The sequence below is a fragment of the Ixodes scapularis genome, unplaced genomic scaffold (genome assembly GCF_016920785.2).
Source record: "Ixodes scapularis isolate PalLabHiFi unplaced genomic scaffold, ASM1692078v2 PGA_scaffold4__175_contigs__length_147842914, whole genome shotgun sequence".
Lineage (NCBI taxonomy): Eukaryota > Metazoa > Arthropoda > Arachnida > Ixodida > Ixodidae > Ixodes > Ixodes scapularis.
This window is the reverse complement of record NW_024609879.1, coordinates 25483117-25505584: the sequence shown is the minus strand read 5'-3', so window position 1 is coordinate 25505584 and position 22468 is coordinate 25483117. Positions and strand designations below refer to the sequence as shown.

General features: G+C 42.6%; 1 protein-coding gene across 1 annotated transcript in view; it reads left to right on the top strand.

Annotated features, from left to right (window-relative positions):
* The window catches only part of LOC115318449, a 58352-nt gene extending 37152 nt beyond the window's left edge, over positions 1-21200 (top strand). Inside the window, exons 5-9 of the mRNA XM_040215041.1 lie at positions 10690-10737; positions 11571-11701; positions 17298-17369; positions 17451-17599; positions 21146-21200. Of these exons, the coding sequence (XP_040070975.1) occupies positions 10690-10737; positions 11571-11701; positions 17298-17369; positions 17451-17599; positions 21146-21200 (455 nt within the window). The remainder of the gene's footprint in view (positions 1-10689; positions 10738-11570; positions 11702-17297; positions 17370-17450; positions 17600-21145) is intronic.
* Positions 21201-22468: the final 1268 nt, after the last annotated feature.

Sequence of the window (22468 nt, the reverse complement as noted above, 5' to 3'; positions counted from 1 at the left end):
CCCGTAACAGGATTATTGTTGAGGTGATCGCAACCATTTTGAGCAAGTTCTGGATGTCCCGTAACAGGGATGAACCATAAGGGGACGCCACCGAACTATCTTTCTCTGAGTTGTTGAGCAACTATCTTTTCACCATTCGCGTGTCTACGACTCACATACACAGTACACTGGGATTCTGTGGGAGTCTAGTCATGCTTACTACACGTCTGTTAAGACTCGCGTATGTCGTTAAGGACAGAAACTCTAGTACGTTGGCATGAAGCTGATAGTTAAGTTAAAACAACGACTGTTCTTTTAGGTACGCAGCGAAAACAATTTAGATATGTAGTTTAGTAAATATTTATCACCGCACCAAAAAGTGCATGATAAGGTCTCGTTCACGCATTTGCGTTATGCAACAGAGATTGTTTAGGAAGTTAACACAGACTCAACAAAACTGGCTAAAAAACAGAGTAATACTGCTTAAAAATATTGTTCGCACTGCTAAGCGCTCCATTTAAAACAATTCTAGCCTCCAGTATAATAGAGTAGATCGACCCACTAAAATTAATATATATTTGACGTACTAAGCACCAGATAAATGAGGCAGCAAATGTCCCTTCATGGACATTTTATTTTTTTTAAGAATCATCAAGATTTACAAAATACATGGTGTCACAAAAAAAAATTTACACGGTCCATCTTACCGCAAAAATAAACTAGGCATCGCCGAACGCTCATTCTCCGCCTGAAGGTAGCGCTAGAGGTCGCAACCAGATGCCAAGGTTTCAGCCCGGTCCGATAATTTAATCAAAAGTTATAACTGATTTTCTGAAAATTTCAGAAAATTTCAACACATGGGGCTCTATGGCAACAAAAACCGAAAACGGCAAAAATGGGCTCCATGTTCCCATTGAAATTTTCAGAAAATAACTTATAACTTTTGAGTAAGTTATCGGATCGGGCTAAAACTTTGGCGTCTGGTTGTGACCTCTAGCGCTACCTTTGGGCGGAGAATGAGCGTTCGGCGATGCCTAGTTTATTTTTGCGGTAAAAAAAGACCGTGTAAGTTTTCTTCTGTGACCCCCTTTTGAGACGTCGCCTCCTTGTGGCCTCTTTTCTTCTCGTCCCTTTTCCGAAATACCCCAGTCTCGGGTTAAACAAAACTATGGTTAACTTCCACCAGCTCGCCTGCACCCTTACAATTTTTTCACCCTCTATATCACTGCACTGATGTGCTTTCTTCTGTGCGTCCAATTGAATGACAACGTGTGTCTCGAGCAATTAATTGTAAGTCTAAATTGCGAAAGCTTTCCAATACAGTCGTTTTGCTAGCGAACTCCAGCCTTTACATAAGAAAGGCAGGTCTCAATGTGTGTCACCAGAAGAGACCATTATTATTTAATTCATTAATTTAATAATTTATTTATGTTATGTGATCGTGAACAGCCCAAGCCGCGGCAATAATGCACAGCTTTTGTATTAGGTACTAGTAAAGAACGATATAAACGCAATAAAACATGGGTCAACAATATCAAACTCTGCTACAGCACGGTTATTATAGGAGACTTGAATGCGAGATATGAGGCTAGTTTGGATACCTTGATTCTCATCAAACGTCACAGAGCTTCGAAAGCTGATCTCCAAACACGAATGTTATAAGATAACGTTAAATCCGGAAATACAATTATCCCTTAAAGACATTTACACACAAAAAAAACAACAAAAAAACTGCTGGGTTGCAGCGACGAGAGGACGAAGTCGTCCTCTCGGCGCTGCAACCCAGCTCAAATACTCGTGGACAAACTTCGTTTGCCAACGAGTATTTAATATTCGTAGTAAAATGCATAACAAACGTGACGTTCCTAAACTGCGAAATAAACGCTCCTGGCCCTTCACTTTTCTCTTTTTGTTCGGGCGGCCAATACTAATCCAGACAAAATAAAATTCCTGCCCTTTTCGTATTAGCCAAAAAGAGTACCGGAATACACAGGATGACGTAGTAAAATCGCGCCTTAATTCTAGCGATGATGCCCAGTTATGGAAAGGAGGCATCCATAATGCTATTAACATGTGAATTATTGTGCCATGTACATCACACGTGCGGGCCTAAAAGAACATTTTGAACGCCACCTTTAGTCTCCAGTTATCATAATTTTTTAATCATTTCCGAATCCATTCGGCAGAATGAAGCTGACGACGAAAGTCGCGTCAGCTTCATTCTGATCGCCCCCAATCGAAAAGACTCTTTCTTTTGGATTAGCTTCTAATAAAACTTGTCCGTCTCTTTGCGGGGAGACTCAATCACCTTCTACTTCGTTCACTTCGTCGCCATTACTCTCTACCGGCTCTGCTCTATTGATTTCTTTATTTGAGTCATTGCTATAAACGCAAAGTGAAAACGCCCAATCGGCGTTTTCACTTTAACTTCCTGATCATCGGAAACAGCATCTGCATGGAAGGCGGAAAAAAACACTTGAGTGCTCGTGCTGCGCACAGATAAACAGCATGTCACTCAAGAATAACGGCACGAACGTTTATGCCGGTGTCACGGTCCCGCCCTCCGGGCCGCTCGACGAATCAGCGAACATTGGACTTGAGTAATACCCTCGTCCCAGCAAACTTTACACTGGACGTCGGCCAAACTGGATGCATTAACTGCAAAGGTCAGGTGCCTTAGGACAGAGAAGCACCAATCTTCGCTCTGAGTCTCTCCAACTACGCAGAAACGTCGTAAAAAGGGTGCAGCTCCCGTCACCCCTGTCCCTCTCATCGCCTCTGTAAGCTTCCGTCGCATCACAGTCGCCCGCTACATCGACGTCCATACAGAACCCAGCGGCTGTGCCATCCTCGAGAGAATTTCCACGCGGCGAGGTTTCCCGTCCGAATCCTGGCGTGAACCCGGATTTGCCGTTTGCGAATCAAGCCAGTACTTCGCCTCAGAACACTAGATATGAGGCTCGCACACCGGTCAGACCTCGGCGAAGAAGCAAGCTGTCACCCACGAACAGCGCCAGATGGCGTTACCCACGCCGTCTGGCGCTGTTCGTGTCTCGGCTTCATCCTGAGACGAGTGTCGCCGATGTCCACACGCTAATCAAGCCCTTTTCGAAGGAAAAGTCGGGTTCCATTTTTTCCCGAAAGTGTGATGGAGTCTGATACGTACTATTTTTTTTACTTGTCAGGCGATGAATCACCATTTATTTAATCAACAATGCCGACGTGTGGCCAGAGGGCAACACCTTTCATCAGTTTTTGGGATTACATGACTGTGATATCGTGTTCCTTCTGTTTTATTTTATCATAGTGCGCGAGCGAACCAGTTCATATAAAATTTAATAACGCAATATCATCTGTTTGCCTGAAACGTGGCTAGGTAAGGGAATCCTAGACGCAAGTTATTTTAGTTCTAGACAGTGGTGTCCTAATTGCTGCTGAAGTTTTCCTTGTCGCGCACGGAACGTTCGACCTTGAATCCTATCCGGAATGTGCTTGGTTTCTCAGGTTCGACTATTCTATCGGGTACTGTTTTGTCGACGGACAAGAAAAAAACGCGAACAACGAGTCAATATAGCTTCACTGTAAAACCGGCTTGTTCTCTTGTGTGCGAAGTTTAGTATATATCGCTCCTTATCTAAACAACTTTTCAAACGTGATAAACGATTTCATTATGATGGTATAAAAAACGGTCTGAACCGCTGACCTACCATTTTTTTGCCAGTTTCGGAAGCAGCATGCGCGTGACGCTAGTAGAAGTATCTGCTTGCGCGATGAGTCAGACAACGCTCCCGCTTATCATTCATCACCTGCTGATGTTGCAAATATTTTCGCTGCTTAATTTAGCGAGTATTTCTCTGTTAGCCACCAGGTTTCTCAACCTGGGGACCGTATTACAAACTCTCACATCTTTTTGTCTTAGTAAAGATTAAGAACTGCACGAACAAGTCGAAGGAAAAGAGGGGACGTAGATAGACAGAGCGCTCCTAAGCTTGTCCTTCGTCTTGTTCACGCAGTTTTTAATGTGCCATATGTAAAACCAACTCGACCAAGTCTTCAACCTACTGCAATGTTTCTCTTTGCGTGTTAATTTTGGTAAAATCGTCGAAGTGATCTTGAAAACAGAAATCAAAGCTTTCGAGTGGTGCTGATGGTATGCCGAGTTTTGTTATCAAAGGATTCAACGACCTTTAAATTCCTACTTTGAAACGTATCTGTGAAATGTCTCCAAAGCGGGCACCTTCTTTATTTATTCATTTATTTATTTGTAGATACCTTCAAAGCTTAAGCAATATAGAGGGGAGCGGAAGAGCAAATAACAAGAAGAAAGCCTGGGTTAAAAATGGGGAAGCAATACAAAAGGAAATTTAAAAAAAAAATGGATACAAACGACTGAGGAGCTTCAAAAATATCTAGTCTGCTATGCAACACACACACATATATGCCACGAAAATATAAAAGTTATCTGACTTATACTAGTACTATACATGAAATCATTGAGCTTATTCTGCAAAGCAATTTGAGCCAAATCAATATTACTTATATTGGCTCTTAGAGACTGAAGGCGGGTTCACTCATTAGAGGTGTGTGGAGTGAAAGAATACAAAAAGGATTAGTTTTGCGTAAAATTACCCCCCCTTTATGCACGTGATCAACCCATGACGATTTATAAGAAGGTGGACTTAACAGCTCATCACGTAAAGCGGTGTGAGGAAAAATTTCATCAAATCAATAAAGTCGTGCATTTTCGAGTCGTGATGCTAGGGATGAAAGACCTAGGTTAGATTTCATTGAGGACATTCTAGCAGCTCGTTGGTAGTTAGAGTATATAAATGTGGCTAGGTTATTTTGAATACTTTCCAACTGGTTAACACGAATTCCGATGCCAGGGTTCCAAATCGATGAAGCATAATCTAGTTGTGAACGCACAACTGTTTTGCAGAACAAGAACTTACTAGAAGCCAAGTGAAAGTTACATTATAAGTACCATAGAGTAGGGCCTGCTTTGTTTGTAATGAAGTTGATGTAAATTTGTAAGCTAAGATTCGAAGTAATATGAACATCGAAATACTTCTATGATTCGATGCATTCTAGCGAGGCACTATCAAGGCGATATGTGGGTAAGTTAGCGTGGCAGCGAGAGATTTGCATAAATTTTTACTTGTTAACATTTAGCCTTATATGCCACGTTTTGCACCAAAAAGGGATAGCATTAATGTCAGATTGCAGTGCATGCAATCATTCATTTTGCAAAAAAAAACCTTTTAAATGACCTATTTAAAGAGTGTTGTTGCCTCCGTTGATACAAATTATTGTCCAATTTCTTTACTTTGTGGTTTTTCAAGGTTTTTGAGCTTGTTATGCTTGCGCGGATAATTCTTTATTTTCGTCAGAAACCTACACCCGCGCAGCATGACCTCTTGAGTGGCCGGTATGGGAAGACTATATTGTGTACGTTTTTAGGTTATGCTGCGCCTACTTTAAATAGAGGACAGATATATATATATACACATATTTTGATATGTCGAAAGTGTACGAATTCATGACTGGCTCAGTCATGAATTGTTATTACGTCCTAAAATTTCGAACACCGTTGGAGTCGCTGACAGTCTCTCTGAATTATTTCCTTTGACATTGGGTGTTACACAGGGATAAATAATGGGCCCCCTCTTGTTTTGGATATTTATTAGATATGTAATGTATTGTGCAAATAATTATAAACTGCTCCTTTTGCTGATGATATTACGTTATTCATGAGCCTTCGCACTATTTTCGACTGTACTGTACTACAAAATGGCGTCTTTCATTCACGAGTGGTGTAAACTAAATTAACGGTTACTCAACCCCCAAACAACAAAGGTGTTACCTTTTTGCCGACGGCATACTGTTGTTTATTTTACATATAATCGTGAAGGGGAGTACCAATAGAGCAGGTATCAATCATAAATGTTATTGGCGTGTGTGTTTATAGTGGTTAAACTTTTAGAAACCAGTTATATTTTATTGCGTGCAATGCCTGTAAAATGCTATGAATGGTATCTCGATTCGCGAAGGATTTAAAAAAAACCACACTTTTCTGTTTATTTCAATTATTTATTAACGTCACTACATTAATTTACGTCTGTCACATGAAACTCGATAACTAAAGCGCAGGCTATGAGCAAGATCTTCAGAAAAATGTTATTCGAATTGTATATGATAGATTCTTTGAGCGCCGCTTTATAACTGTTCATATATACTAAAAACTTTTCACTTCCACTTTTGTCTCCCAGAAGAACTGTTCGTGACTTTTTTTTATTTCTGCATAAACTTATGCATGGACAATTATTGTACGCAGCCTCTAGGGAAAGTTAATCCTTATGTTTCTTCACGAATAACGAGACATTTTGTTAGTTTTTACGTCCACTCGCAGTATCAAACTTCACCGCTTCCTCGGATCCTGCAAATGTATAAAACCATCGTTTAACCTTCCCTGGTCATGTCATTATCAATAGCATTGTCCCGCAGCAGATTGAATAAGCATTTATCTGCCTCTTAATTTCTTTTATTTCTTGCTTGGTAAAGGTCCCTTCTTTTTTAATGTTTTTTTTTTCTTCTCTATTACTTGTTGACGATGGTGCCAAGGTGAGAACCATCTTGGTTGTTTTGGGACACCTACATAATGCTATCATTATCATATTGCCATAATTTCTTATCCAGTGGTATAATGTGTGAGAGCAAATCAGCTTATTTTCCTTCTGATACGTCTCGCATGTCATCGTAACGTCTAAAAAATAGAGTCTCTATTTTCCCCAGAAGAGCTCAGTGCTTCAGGTACATAAATAATTCGTTTTCTTAATAGTGTAGCACGTTTAGAGAAATTATGGCACTCAATTATTTTCACCTGTCGAAAAACAAAATCGCCTGTTTGAGATGAAGCACAAAAACTCATGTTTGTAAGTGCTTAACTAAATTCGGTTTTATCTACTTTGAGAAAGTTTGTTGCAGAATAATCACGGGGCACCTTTTTGGAAGGAGGATGACTGCACGAAAGTAAACTTAGGGGGCCGGCGCATATATATGTAAGATCGTCTTCTACGAAGCTATTGAACTCATAATTTATTCTAGTACAGGAATGACTAATCTCGTCACAGCTCAGGAAGCCAACGTTGAATGTATTATACTTTGTCTCATCCTACGATGGACTATAGGCAAAAGCCAAGGGCCACCAGGTTCAATCACATTTTACGCTATACTACGACACGCTTAACATCGATTAGGGGTGGACGAATACTGATCAGATCCAAAGGCGCCGCATCATTTCCATAGCTTCGACGCTGCAAAGAGCCTATATGTCGTGGCTTCTTTGCGCTGTAAAATTGTTGAGTCACTCAGTGCTCTTCGATTCGTACCACTGTCCACCCGTCGCTTCATCAGCGGTCCGAGACGCGGGCACCGATACGTGCATCGAAGCGAAATATTGCACAATTTCTAAGTGGCTCGTGATTGGATCTGGCCGTCCGTAGCTTTGCCTTTAGTCCGTCGTAGGGTGAGACGAAGTATAATCAGACTTATTTTGTTTGTATATATTACCATACTGCAAGCCGTAAGTCCCAAGCAGGTTTGTAGGCATTTTAGAAAGAACAAGCGCAACTATGTGTAAAAAGTTAGAAAAGACCACACAATTTTTGACTTTTTACAGCATTCGTGGTTACTCAGTTTCATTGATGGACATATCAAACCAATCTTTTAACCAAGTCAGTATTAAAGCGATACGATGCAAAAAAAAATATTATATTTTGTTCAGTTTGGTTCTTGAAGTTTGTATATGTAACATATTTCTGAATGTAAACAAATTAATAAGATTGTCGAAATTTATCTTTATTCTGCTCAACATTACACTGGTACTTATGTGCAGAAAGTTCGCATTGGACAAAGTCTCTGGATCGATAACGATTAAAGATAAATAGGACAGTTTTACTTTGTGAGCTTTCTATTTCGTAAATATTTTGTTGTATGAATAGCTCTCAAACTGTGCTTCTATATTCAATATTCGGTAATATCAGTTACTTAGTTGGCGTTAATTTATGTACTGGTCTGGCAAATCTAACTTCCGACTACGTGTCCAAATTTTGTTTTAGCGATTGATTGGAAACATTTTCGATGTGCAAATTCCAGTTCAGATTTGATTAACGAAAAACGCCTGTAGTATATTGCAGGTTAAGAACGTAGGGCGGGGGAAAGGGAGGGGGGGTGAGAAGGAAGCAGACGCAACGCTGGTGAGGGGAGGGGGATTTGTCCTCCCCTCGTCAGCGTTCCGGCCAGTTCTTCCTCTCCCAGCTTTCTTTTCCTCGCCCTACCTTCTCGAATCGGCCAATGCTACAGGTATTTGTACTCCTGTGAATGTTTTAACGGCGTCCCACAGCAGTATAGGCTAACAGTGCTGGTACTTCGTTTTGCGTTGTGTTAACAAATACACAAGTATTTTTGTTGATTTCCGTTTGCCATTCGTCCTACCAGCTTGTCAACTTCTGTAAACGATCATTTATTTTAGTCTGAAGATCTTATGTCTATATCTCTGAAGATATATTTCCGTTGTAGTAGAGCCAAACGTGTCACGCTCTTTCAAATCTAATAGAAGTTAAAACACAGACAAGGGCGAAGACGAAGTGAACAAACACAAGGCGCCTTGTGCTTGTTCACTTCGTCTTCATTCTTGTTTGTGTTTTCGGAACTATTACTTTTTTGAAGACTATGAGTCAACTAGCCCTCCTATTCATTTTGGTGTCGGAGTCACAGAGGCTGTAAAATACACTGGGCTCACTGTGCCTACAAAAATAAATCGAGCTGCGCAGCGCCGAGCTATCGCCAGGTCGAGCTATCGCGTGACCTTCGAGCCAGGCAATAAAATAGGAAAGAGGCTGTTTATCTAAACAATATTCCGGACACCTAATTTTTCTCTGGTACTTTCGAACACACCACCGACAGTACCATCAGAAAAAAAATTTCGTTTTGATATCCGCTAAACATCTTTGACCCACATTACTACTATGTAAGATTAGTCGCAGCAGCCCAAGAACATATTGAGGCAGACCTGAAGGAACGAGTAAATTTTCATACATCGTCACATTCAACTGCGCGAGCCATTTTCAACAACCAGGTAAAAATGTGCAGATATGCGAGATGTACAACACAAGTATTCGGATCATTTAATAAAAAAAGAGCTCTTTCGATATGTAATTTCCATCCTTATTGTTGGCGTCACTTTACACCTGAGAAGTGTATAAACTGTAAACCGCATGTAATCTGTTTCGCAAGCGACGAGACAAGCGATGGTGACTCCCTTCGCTGTCGCTCGGTCAGTCGCGTGACAAGGCAAACCGCATGAAAGCAACGGGAGCAAGCGACCAAGGCGATGAACGACATTTTCTAGAAATCCAGAGACCAAGCTCCGTGACGAGCGACAGTGAGAAAACTGCGTGTCTCGTCGCTGACTCTCGTCGCTCGTCTCGTCGCTCGCTAAATCGCTTACGTGCGGCTCAGCCTTAAGGGTAAACAAAATTAACCCAAAAACCCAACAGTCAAAATATTTAAGATTAAAATGCAGAACCAATACCAACCTGCCTTTGTCTATACACTTCCACAGTGCCCCCGACCCCCGCCTTATTAACTCACAAAGCCTGGGTTGACAAAAAAGGCACTAGACCAGGCGTTTTCCAAAGCTGTTACGCAAGTGCTTCCTTTTAGCAAAGCAGCAATTTGTGATAACATAAATGCATTCGCGTTTCTTGAGCCTCTATGAACAATATAAAAACTGTGTGACTGTTATACTTAATAATATATTCCTAATATTCTATATTATCTCTATCCGCAGAAATATCGTCGAAAATATTATACAAAGTAAATAATAAATAGCTGAGTAGTAATGCTCTATCACATATTGAAACTAAAGCCAGTGTGCTTGCAAGCTCATTCAATACTGGCGTGGTAACCCATGAGCTAGGGAAAAGGAGACGGAAAGCAGAAAGCTCCAAATACCTAATCGTACATTTAGTCATTTATAGGACCGGGAGTCATTTAAAAGTCGGACCAGAGTAAACGCCACCCTTCATTAGCATAATTGTAGTTTATTAATTGTTTTCTTTACTGTCATAAATAATGACGAAAGAAAATAAAAAAATAAATAAATTTTTTGCTTAACCTTTGCTGAATATGTGATAAACAGTGCAATGTACGATTTTGGACTTCCGATCAACCTTGACGTGTAAATAAAAACAGTCAAAAAGCAGCTATACTCACAGATCTTTAATTCCGCCGCAGATTCCAAGAGGTTGGTTGATATTCTCCGGCAATAGCGAGCTCCTTCGGTTGTTCACAATAGTCCCTGCTGCACTAAACGGACACTCGCGCGGCGTTGAAGTGGCTGGGTCGCGTTAGCCTTCTTCACCTGATTAAAGTTAGCAATCTCGCCCATATAATTCACGTTAGTACAATACTTCACGTAAAGTTTGCTTTGCTACTGGTGCACTCGGCCACGTCCGCGTATTGAAAGCGTTGAATTTATACTTTTGATGTTTCTCATAATTTAACCGATTAAGCAGTTAGGAAAGAATATTCGCGATTACAACAATATTTCTATAATCGGTGGGTTAATTTATCAAGTGCCCAGCCATATTAATTTGTTGTAACCACCTAGGGTTCATATTAACAAAATAATTTCCTCACATGTTGCAGAAGCAAGTAACATTCAACTGGAAGAGCGATGTAATGGACATAATTTAAGTAAGTTAATTTTATGAAGTAATTAAATGAATGTCTAGGACTTAGAATGTTACACACTCAATGAAGTCTAAATGTGCTTGAGGTATGCTAAATTAGACAGTATCATTATCTAAAAAAGCTAAACAATATGAAGCAATTTTTATCATTGACATATCCGAACATATCTGCATGCCACTGTCCCATTAAACATGTTTAACGAAGACTTGATTCTTGTTTTAATTTCGCGAACACTACTTACCATGCTACCAACTTCGGAATGAAGGTTGTATACAAATGTATGTTGCTTTAAATTTAATAGGGTTATGCAGTTTCCGTCGGAAGGAGGGTCATTTAAAGAAGAAGAATTTTGCATAAAAATAAACTTTATGCAAACGTTTTGAGAAAAAAATAACCCAACACAAATATTGTATATCTTGTATAGTCGGAGTCTTGAAACGTAGATGTCCCCAATATTCTTTTCCGCTTCTATGTATTCAAAAACAAGTACATCGAAACCACTGGACGTATTTACTAGGCAACTGAACAAACGAAATCATATCCTCGATAGAAATATTTAGATAAGCATCTAAAACTGCTACCAGGTTTCTAAGCACGTTACTTAAACATTGATCTTTCTAAACTGAGTAATGCAACTTACCATATTTTACTCTTCCAGAAATCGAAGCAGCGCCAAACGTAGTATAAAACAAAATTGCGCTGTGTTTTTGGTTTTCACAGATGAACATACTACTCCACACTAACTTGTCTGGCCGAATTTCACTATCTGCAGTTTGCGCCTTAGGAGTGCCAATCGTGTATACAGCATTTGGTGCAATTCATTTCAACTTTTGCAGGCACTCCGAGACAAATACAAGTTCCAGACCCATTTTTGATTGAAACACTCATTGTCGTCGACAAGTACTTTTACGAAAACTTTGATAACGATGCACAGCTTGTAACATATATCGCCACTTCTTTGGCAACGGTATGTACTCTGCGTTCTGTTTTCTTTTCCAATTTTTTATTATTATTATTAGTTTCCAATTTGCGTTCCCATTAGAGTTTTCTACCTCAGAATCAATGTGTGATTTAGCGCAATGAACAGAGTGCTGCAAAATCAGCGTGCGGCGTCGTTCAGTCCGGGGCGAAACAAAAGTCATGCGGGGTGCAAAACAAAGTTAAGGTGTTAAAAAGCATGTTCGAATGAACTACCATCCGCTCTATTCTTGCAATTTTGAAGTCCGCTTCACAGTATACTATGCTGGAGGCACCGCACAGAGGACTTTGCTTGATTCGGCAAACACTGAATTGGGTCAGTTTCTAGCGGACAAGCGATAACTATAGGAATGTCTGCCATGCCAAGACGCGTGACAGTGGTGCAACGCCGCGTGACGCACCTGTGGCGCGTAGCAGCCACAGATCACGAGCTCTGCCCGAACGTCGAGACTGGTTGGGATAACGGCGGCAGCAGGATGGATTTTTAGCAGGTCCTTTTCTTTAATTAATTGTGGTGATAAAGATTTTTTTTTTAAACCGGCAAACGTCTTTCTGTCGCTACAAATCGGTGACCTGGAGAACGCTCCACCTCCGAAGACCTTCATCTTCTGCGCCAAAGATATCCAAGCCACCCTACCTCGCAATGTCTACTCCTGAGCAGCCCGCTGCGGGTCAACTCTCAGCGCTCCACCTTCGCCTGCCTCCATTCTGGACGGCGGACCCACAGATCTGGTTTGCCCATGTGGAGAGCCAGTTCACCACCTGGCGGATCACTTCACAAGTCCAGAGGTCCACATAAGTCCACATCATCGCAGCGCTTCCGCCAGATATCGCAGCGGAAATCAGGGACCTGGTCCTTACACCGCCGGCGAACGCTCCTTAAGACACCCTCAAGGCGGAGCTCATACGGAGGACCACGTCTTCGGAACAGCGCCGACTCTAACAGCTCCTCACTTCAGAGGAGCTGGGCGACCGTAAGCCTTCACAGCTGCTGCGGCGCCTACAGCAACTTCTGGGTGAGAAGGCGCCTACCATCGACGTCGCGTTGCTTCGGGAGCTTTTCCTTCAGAGGCTGCCGACTAACGTCCGCATGGTCCTGACGTGTGCGTCTGGACTTAACCTCGAAGAACTGGCAAAGCTCGCAGACTCCGTCATAGAAGTCGCTGTGCCCACCATTGCACAAGTCCAAGGTGAGACCGGACCACTACCGTCCACGACTTCACCTGCTGGCGTGACGACTGCCACAGCCGACGTCAGCGGCCTTAGGGAGGAGTTTCATCGTGAGATAGGACGCCTGTCTGCTCAGATCGCTGCCCTCACCACCCGCATTTCAACACGCCGACGTCACAGATCGACTTCTCAACAGCGCCGGCATCGTTCTCCCTCGCCCTACCAAGGTACGTGCTGGTACCATCGCACTTTCGGCGCGCAAGCCAAGAAGTGCGTTCCACCATGCACGGCCTCGGAAAACGCCCAGACCCACCAATAGAGGCGGCGAGTGGTGCCGGTTCCGAAGCCAGCCGTCTCTTTTCCGTATCAGAATTCTAGTTTTCGGTTCCTAGTCGACACCGGCGCCGAAGTTGGCATCCTACCAGTGAAGTCCATCTCAAGCAAGCCAGAGCGCTCCAACGTCATTTTGCAAGCGGCGAACAAGTCTGCCATTGCCACCTACGGCGAACGAGCACTCACACTAAACATCCGCTTGCGACGACCTCCGAGATGGGTGTTCCTGGTGGCTGACGTGACGTATCCAATCCTAGAAGCAGATTTTCTTCATCACTTCAAACTCCTAGTGGACATACAGCGACTGCGCCTTGCGGATTCAACGACCAACTTCGAAGTCCAAAGTATAGAATCCTCATCATCACTCCCGCAACGTTGCACTCCACCCGCCACAAAGTATGAAGATCTGCTTGGAAGGTTCCCTACGCTTACACCGCCTGCCAACTTTCTACAGCCAGTGGAACATGACGTCACTCATCACATCGTGACGACCGGACCTCCCACTTATGCTCGACCTCGAAGACTCCTAGAAGATCGGTTAAATATTGCAAAGGCTGAGTTCGAGCATATGCTTGAGCTCGGCATTATCAGGCCTTCGTCAAGTCCATGGGCATCCCCCCTCCACATGGTGCAGAAGAAATCCCCAGGGAATTGGCGGCCTTGCGGCGACTACTGCGCGCTGAACAACTCCACCGTTCCAGACCGCTATCCCCTACAACACATCACGGATTTCACCGCGTCGTTAAAAGGGACCAACTATATTTTCAAAAATCAATTTAGTCAAAGCTTATCACCAGATCCCGGTGGAACCATCCAGCATACCAAAGACGGCTATCATCACTCCGTTCGGCCTCTTCGAGTATGTCAGGATGCCATTTCGGCCTCCGTAACGCGGCACAGACATTTCAGCGATTCGTCGAAAGCGTTACCCGTGAGCTGATATTTTGCTTCGCATATGTCGACGATATCCTGGTGTCTCGCGCTGATGCCGAGCAACATCTTGAACACCTAGAGATCCTCTTCCAGCGCCTGGCTCAATATGGACTCATTATCAACAAGGCCAAATGTCAGTTTGGCGTTTCCGAACTGGATTTTCTATGCCACCACGTCGACTCCAACGGCATCCGCCCACTTTCATCAAAGGTCGACGCGGTCACAACGTTCCCCACACCAACGTCGCGCAGGATGCTTCGAGAGTTCCTCGGACTTGTGAATTTTTACCGGCGTTTTCTACCACACTGTGCAACTATTCTGCAGCCCTTGACCGATCTCCTGAAGGGAAATCAGCGCGACTCTGCACCTCTACCATGGTCTCCAGAAGCAGCGGAGGCGTTCGGGGCGATCAAGCCGTCGTTCGCAGAAGCTGCACTATTAGCGCATCCGCTAACTGGTGCGCCTCTCTGTGTGATGACAGACGCCTCAGATGTCGCTGTCGGCGGAGTGCTTCAACAGCTTGTTGGTGGACACTGGCAACCTCTAGGATTCTTTTCCAAGAAGCTTTCACCAGCGGAGTCCCGCTACAGTACATTCAGTCGAGAACTCCTAGGTATCTATTTCACCATCAAGCATTTTCGGCACTACCTAGACGGTCCGGAATTTCACGTCCTTACCGACCACAAGCCGATCACTTTTGCAATTCAAGCAACACACAGCCGCCTCTCCTCCATGGAAAGTCGGCATCTTTCGTTTATTGCAAAATTTACTTGTGACATCCGCCACATCAAGGGCACCGACAACTCACCTGCTGATGCGTTGTCTCGGATCACTTGTTGCAAACCCATCCCCAAAGCTTTAGATTTCGCTGCTCTAGCAGCAGCTCAGCAGGGCGACCAGCAGATCCTGAGACTACGTTCCGCGTCCACCAACCTTGATCTATGCGACAGTTTACTGCCAGGCTGGGATACAACGGTCATCTGCGACATGTCCACAGGTACACCTCGACCAGTGGTACCGCCCATTTTCCGGCGGCCCATTTTTAACTCGCTGCACAACCTTTCTCATCCCTGCATCCGAACGACTTAACATCTCGTCGCTCAACGCTTTGTTTGGCAGGGAATGAACAAAGATGTGCGCGCCTGGGCACGTACTTGTCTTCTTTCTCAGCGTTCCAAGGTTCAACGACATACCTTTGCACCTTCCGCTACAATGAAGACAGCCATCGCTCGTTTCGACAACATTCACCTGGACATGGTAGGCCACCATCGCAAGGGGCCAGATACATGCTCACGTGCATAGACCGATTCACGCGTTGGCCAGAGGCCTTCCCCATCGCAGACATCTGCGCGACAACAATTGTGAGGATCCTAGTCGACGGCTGGATATCGCGTTTCGGCGTTCCGTCAACCATATCTACCGGCCGAGGCGCACAGTTCGAATCGAGACTGTTTCAGGAGCTCATGGTACTCGTCGGAATATCTCGTATTCGTACCACAGCATACCATCCTGCTGCTAACGGCCTCGTGGAAAGGTTCCACTCAACATTAAAGGCCGCGCTAAAAGCACACAACGACCCTAACAACTGGGCCAGACTACTTCCTACCCTCCTACTAGGCCTGCGAACCACCCTCAAGACAGACATCGGATGCACTGCCGCAGACCTAGTCTATGGACAGACGCTTCGCCTCCCAGCTGAAATGATTGCCACTCAGCTTAATTCCATCGTGCCCGATCCTCTTAGCTATGTCACACAGCTTCGAGAAGTAATGCGGAAGCTTCGTGCCACACCAACAAGGCAGCGCAACCGCCACCCGACGTATGTGTGCGACGAATTAACCTCGGCCACACATGTTTTTGTACTTCGAGACGCAGTCAAGAAACCGCTCGACCCACCCTACGACGGTCCCATCAAGGTGCTGGACAGACGAGAGAAGTTCTTTGTACTAGACTTGAACGGGTGGCGAGACACCATCTCCATCGACCGCCTTAAACCTGCCCACCTTGAGCCAACAGAAGTTTCAAGCGTCCAGCTTCTATGTTGGCCCTCCTCTGCCCCACACTCGATACCACCTCTAAACCCCGCTCAGTACCGCAAAAATCGCTCCGTCTCTTGGACAAAACATCTCCCCAGAGACTCCTTCAGGGGGGGAGCTCTTGTAGCGGACAAGCGATAACTATAGGAATGTCTGCCATGCCAAGACGCGTGACAGTGGTGCAACGCCGCGTGACCCACGTGTGGCGCGTACCAGCCACAGATCACGAGCTCTGCCCGAACGTCAAGACTGGTTGGGATCACGGCGGCAGCAGGATGGATTTTTAGCAGCTCCTTTTCTTTAATTAATTGTGGTGATAAAGGTTGTTTTTTTTTAACCGGCAAACGTCTTTTTGTCGCTACAAGCTCACATTGCTGCAGATTGTACACCGCTCACCACTGTTTAGGCGACGACGGCAATCATGTTTTTTTTTCTCACTTTACTCAGGTATTATATTGTGAAACCCAAATTTGTATAGATTAGTTCAATTGTTATTGCTCTATGCATCACTATGGTAGTCTTGATGGAAATTTTTAATGAAACCGAAAAAGGGTAATGACTTGTCAGTACAAAAATGCTGTGATATCCTCATTGCCCATATGACAGCAAACTGTTTTAAAACTTTATTCATTATAAATGTATTAGAAAAAAATACATATACTACAAATTGTGTCTGATACATTATTTTTTTTATTTATTATTTTTGTTTACCCAGTACTGGAAACATTTATAGGCGCTCAAAACGCGACAGTCTAGCTCTAAACAAACCGGCCACGTCTCTGACCTCTGCAGGAGTATGAACGATGGATCGCTTTGGAAGAAAAGCAAGGTACTCTGAAGACTCAGTTATTAACTAGCAAAAAAAAAAAATGTGAACGCCTTAATTTACTAACTGACCAAATGTAGTGAAAGTTAAACCGAAAAAGGCAAACACGTTTATCGATTCCTTGGTGCCTTACCACGCGAAACATACTGTGTATACTAAGTATGCGGTTCCAGCGGTCGATCGTGACTGATCTTTCAAGAATAGCAAAAAAATATATATGCTAAATAAATCTTTCTGTTGAATTGCTAAATAATATTATATAATTAAAGCTGTCTTTTTTGCTTCAGGTGAGCATAAGATATTCAAACGCAAGCAACCCGAAAGTACAACTGCTCATCGTATATATAACTAAGGACGTGGTGGGTCTCATTTGACGGCCATATTTCTTACATTTTAAAGCAGTGTGAATGAAATCTAATCGCGCCTTCTGTTATTTTCAGGGGACAGACTTTCTGCGACATATTTTAGTTTCAGATGCAAGCAACCTCGCTAATCCATTCAAATTATATACCTCAGCTCAAGAAACATTACCCCAGTTTGCAAGGAAATACCGGAACACGACGTGCGACGCAGCGATGCTGGTCACAGGGTAAGAAAACTAGTCAAATATATCAATATGTTAAAGAAACCTACACGAACATACATAATGAATTAGGGTAGCGATGCGGGCTAGTAGCATTATGCTTAGTAGATTCGACGCAGCCCACAAGAAACGAAGTAGGATGGGGTACACAGAATAAGCGCTTACTCTCAACTGAAGTTTTATTGAAAATAAACACCGAAGCAAACAACAGCATTCCGCACTATCATGGACAATTCAGCCCGTGTCCAAATGAGAGATCTCCTTGTTATCTGGGACCGATGTTTGCCTTACACATTGCCCAGTCCCTTCGTTTTTGATCGTCTAGACCGCTAAAATTTCCCTAGTCATTTCATCCCCCCCCCCCCAATCCCAGCAATCCTGACGTGATGGAAGTTGGGCTGGCATCTGCAGACTGTACAATGAAGCGGCAAATGAAGCTGCTTCATTGGGTAGATTACGGATGCCAACCCAACTTCCATCGCGTCAGGATTGCTTGAACGGGGGGAGATCAGATGACTAGGATACATTTAGAGACTTGCACAATTAAGAAAGAAGGAACTGAGCGATGTGTAAGCCGAGCATGGGCCCTTCTGTATGGTAAAGAGATCAGTTATGTGTACACATGCTGAGTTAACAATGATGATGTAGAATGCTGTTTTTTACTTCAGCGTTTATTTGCAATAAAAACTTTAGTTGAGAGTAACTGCTTGTCCGGTGTTACTCGTTCTACTTTGTCTTCGTTTGCTGTGCGCCGTGCAGAATCTACTAAACATAATGTGATATAAGACCTATATTCTACGTGATTTGCATTACATCTATAATTATACTGTACAAATTATATAAGAAATAAATATGATCCTTATGAAACATGAGTTGGCCGCAGAGAAATATAGTCTCACATAGTTTCTAGTAAAAAAACTAGATAAATATACTATATAGACTGCAAGAAAGAAATTATGCGGATTATTTGAATGCAATTGAAAAGTAGCGCCGAGCAAAATTAATAATGTGTATGAGTTTGACACATGGGAGTCAGCTTATTTTTTGGTCGAAGTAGTTCCGGCCGCTAGCTTGGCTATTAATGATCACATCGCAACTAATAATATTTATAATGTCATAAAAGCGTAAAACAAGTTCGAACATTTTGAAAGCATTCGAAAATATTTAGACCTTTATTTAGTTTAACACAAAATGGTAATTTAGAAATACTACAACGACAAACTAATGGGCAGCGAATGTACTAAATATTTGACAAGCTAATAAAAATTGCAGCTTGAATACTCGGAAAACGCAACAGGTCGATAGATTGTAACATTTTATCAACTTAGATTGGGCTACTCGTATTTTTTAGATGTTCATACTAAAGCTGCACTTGAAAGAAAAAACTTTCAAGCGATTCTTTGAGCCCCCATACATATAAAGGTCAGATAGAAATAGGTAACCAGGATATATATTTTTTTTTGATGACACGGGAGATGTAACTAATTGCATTGATGTAGCACACAGCCAGTCCGAACGCATGATAAGTGGTTTGCTCATTAATCATTTATTGCGCTTGCTTCTGATTAACTATACACGCTTCATACATTCTAATCTGTGTGCTATCAGTTGGTTGGCAAATATTGTAACAATTTATAATTTGAAAGGGGAAATAGAATAAAGAAGCAGTACTTCCTCGTAAACCTGCGAACTTGCGATTTTAAATGTTAAGAAATGTTTGAGAGTAAACAAAACATCCATTTGTGCTTTCAATTGATATGGTGCAGAGCTGTCCCCATGTATATATTAGGATGATTTGCAAAACAATTTCTCGACGAACTTAAGGATAGACTCAGTCGTGAGCGAAGTTTGATTGCAATAAATATGAGTATGAACAGCCTGTATTGAATCAATACTGTACCTGTAAGATTTCAAATGAGGGTACTGTCCGGTTAGAAAAATGATAAACTTTAATTACAAGTCCTTATCGTTACAAGTCTCTTATCAAATAAAATACTAGGGCTGGTAAAATCGCACCCCCAACACAAGGCCAAATTCAATATTGCGACTCATATTGTCCGGGGTTACGTAAAATGCGCATAGGAGACCTGAATATAAACTATTAAAAAAAAAAAAACACCAATAAGTGTTGCATAGTGCCCCTAAAAGAGGGAAGAAAGAGATCTTTTGTCACACTAAGATCGAGGTTAGAACTTACCTCCTCACCAGGTACGTATCATGGTAATATGATGTTTCTTTGATTTTCGTTTGTTTTTGTTATACCAATTGTCGCAAAATATAAATCGTACTGACTAGAGGCGACACAAGAAAAAGTAAAATGCGAAGTATCTTCGTCATTCCGGATCAAAACTAAACATTGGCCTAACACGCCGAGCAGTTTCAGTAGTTACCGACGAGAGTACAGCTTCTCAACACGGTCAAATCCCGGCTCGCGTGAAACTGCACGCCCGCTCCAAATTTGTGTCTAATGACTTGTCTCGACAGGAGTGTCTCCTGAAGGAATTATTACTAATGCTCCCAATTTATGTTAATGCACATTACCATACCGGACCTCGTCGTGCAAACCAACCTCCTTAGAGCCCCACGTTCTCGAATTTACAACGAATCCGTATTGCTAGGGTCTTCAATTGTCTTCAAAATGCAGGGTGTTTTTTTTTTCTGCCTGGAAATGGGGGAGGGGGCGAATATATTTTTATATGTTCGGTGTTTTTTGGTGTCAATATTTAATGTCACCCAAACATCGCCGCTTATGAAAGGCTAAGTTAAAAAAAAAGTTGAATGAATGCGATTCATGGACCCCTAGAAAATATGCATGTAACACGAACGCTTCCAAAACGTCCTGGCAGCGCTTCCCCAAGAAACAGGCAGCCCAGGGGAGACTTTAGTGGCGCCCTCTTTCGGGTTTACACAAAGCAAAAACTGTAGATCAATGTTTCCTTCCCATGAACTTGGGGGCATTCTGATTCAATGACATCGCACTTGTTTTTCATTGATTCTTTTTGTGGAAACTGTCTCGGTGGCTCATTTTTTGTTTGTTTTGGTTTTATCTGCGTTCACCGTAAACACGAAACTCTACTTATTACTTTCCTTATTTATGAACCCTTGAATCCATTCAATTACTTATTTACCAATAAGATCTTACCTACCTAGTTAGTCCGCTCCTATTCTGTTCTACTCAGCTCACCTTTTGACTATTTTTTTAATAATCCGGGTGACAATTTGTTTCTGTATCAGGAAATATTTTTTTTTATGTTGCAAAGAAACAACGTAAAAATGCGAATTGTTTTTTGTTATGAATGTAAGAGAGCATGGCGTTCCAGTACACCAAGAATAAAAAAATATGTTGCTAACGAAGCTTAAAAACCATAATCAAAAAATTGTTTGAAATTGTGCTATACAGCCACTGTGGAAAGACATTGCACTAAGTAGATTATACAGTATTATTTGATTCAACTGTATTCTTTAATAATGACTATTGCCTTTGCACAACAGTGATGTTTATATAATTTCGTTCATAAAACTCACCCTTTAATTTAATTCAATTTCCAACAGGTTGGAGCTCGCCAACAGAAATGGTGCAGATGTTTCTACCGATGTTAAAGGTTAGTAAAATCAACATTGACTCTTTGTGTACTACGCCACAAAACAATGAAGTGAACATATTGATGAATAGACCCGCCTCTGAAAAAAAAAAATGTTTGTGTGGCAATTGTCCTTATGTGGTGAGGATGTGCTTGAATATTCACCTTCTTGAAAGACAACGAGTGGCCAAAATCACGCAATTATGACGCTTCGCGCAAAACCTACACTTGAAAAACCAAAAGCTATGATTGCCCATCAGACCACATTTGGAACGATGACTTGTTTTACAACATAAGTTATTTTTAGCGGAAGCCTCTAATGCCATACAATTGGACGATCATATATTTCATGCTACATTTATAAAATATACTATTGACGCCACGACTTACAGGATGCTTTCGTTTCCCTGGTAAATTGGGTGGGAAAACCGAGGCCATGTGACATTATTTCACATGAGCTACAAACCTCACGTCACGTCACAACGCCGACACTTCCCATCTCCTCTTCATTCCTCCTCTCCTATAGTGCCCTTTTACGGAGTAAGCAACACAATTATTTCCCATTTCATCAAATTAATCAAGTGCTATTCCATCTTTATTTAATTTGACGGAATGTCCAAGTCAGTGTGCAGGAATTTCCTTCCTACTATCTGTCTCAGAGAATGACACAACTCACTGGTTTAACAATACGCGGAAACTTATTGAGTGCTATCTACAGCGCCTCGATCCCAAGAGCCCCCGCGCATACGCTGCGAAGGCCCTTCGTCAACAGCGGACCGCCACTCGAACGGCCAAATGTGCTTGGACCGTAGTGAAGTTGACATTAGGGCTGGTTGGTAGTCTAACAGATTGAGGTATTTAGTGCACAAAGTAGAGAGAAAAAGAAGAGGACAGAAAATACACCATATTTAGTGACAGGAAACGAAAGAAAAAGAAGACGACAGAATGATCCACCGCGGACACCTGCACCTACGACGAGCACCGTGAATGATAGTGGCTCGAAAAAAAAAAATTGGGTTGTGTGGTATGTTTATACAGCCTAGAACTTGGTCTGCCTCACAGGGGCGACGAGTCTCCCAGCTGTAGATGAGCAATTTAGCCAGTGCAGTACAACCGCTAGCCTGGGGTCTTTAACGTGCACCACGCAGTAGCGATACACGACCGCACGCCGGTACGATGCTCATCCAGATCGAAACGGGCAGGAGTGGGGATTGAACCCAGGATCCCTGAGTTCTGCGATAGTGGCTCGTTCATTTAGGCTCGTGTGGGCCCTTCATTCACTGTTGAAGGAATT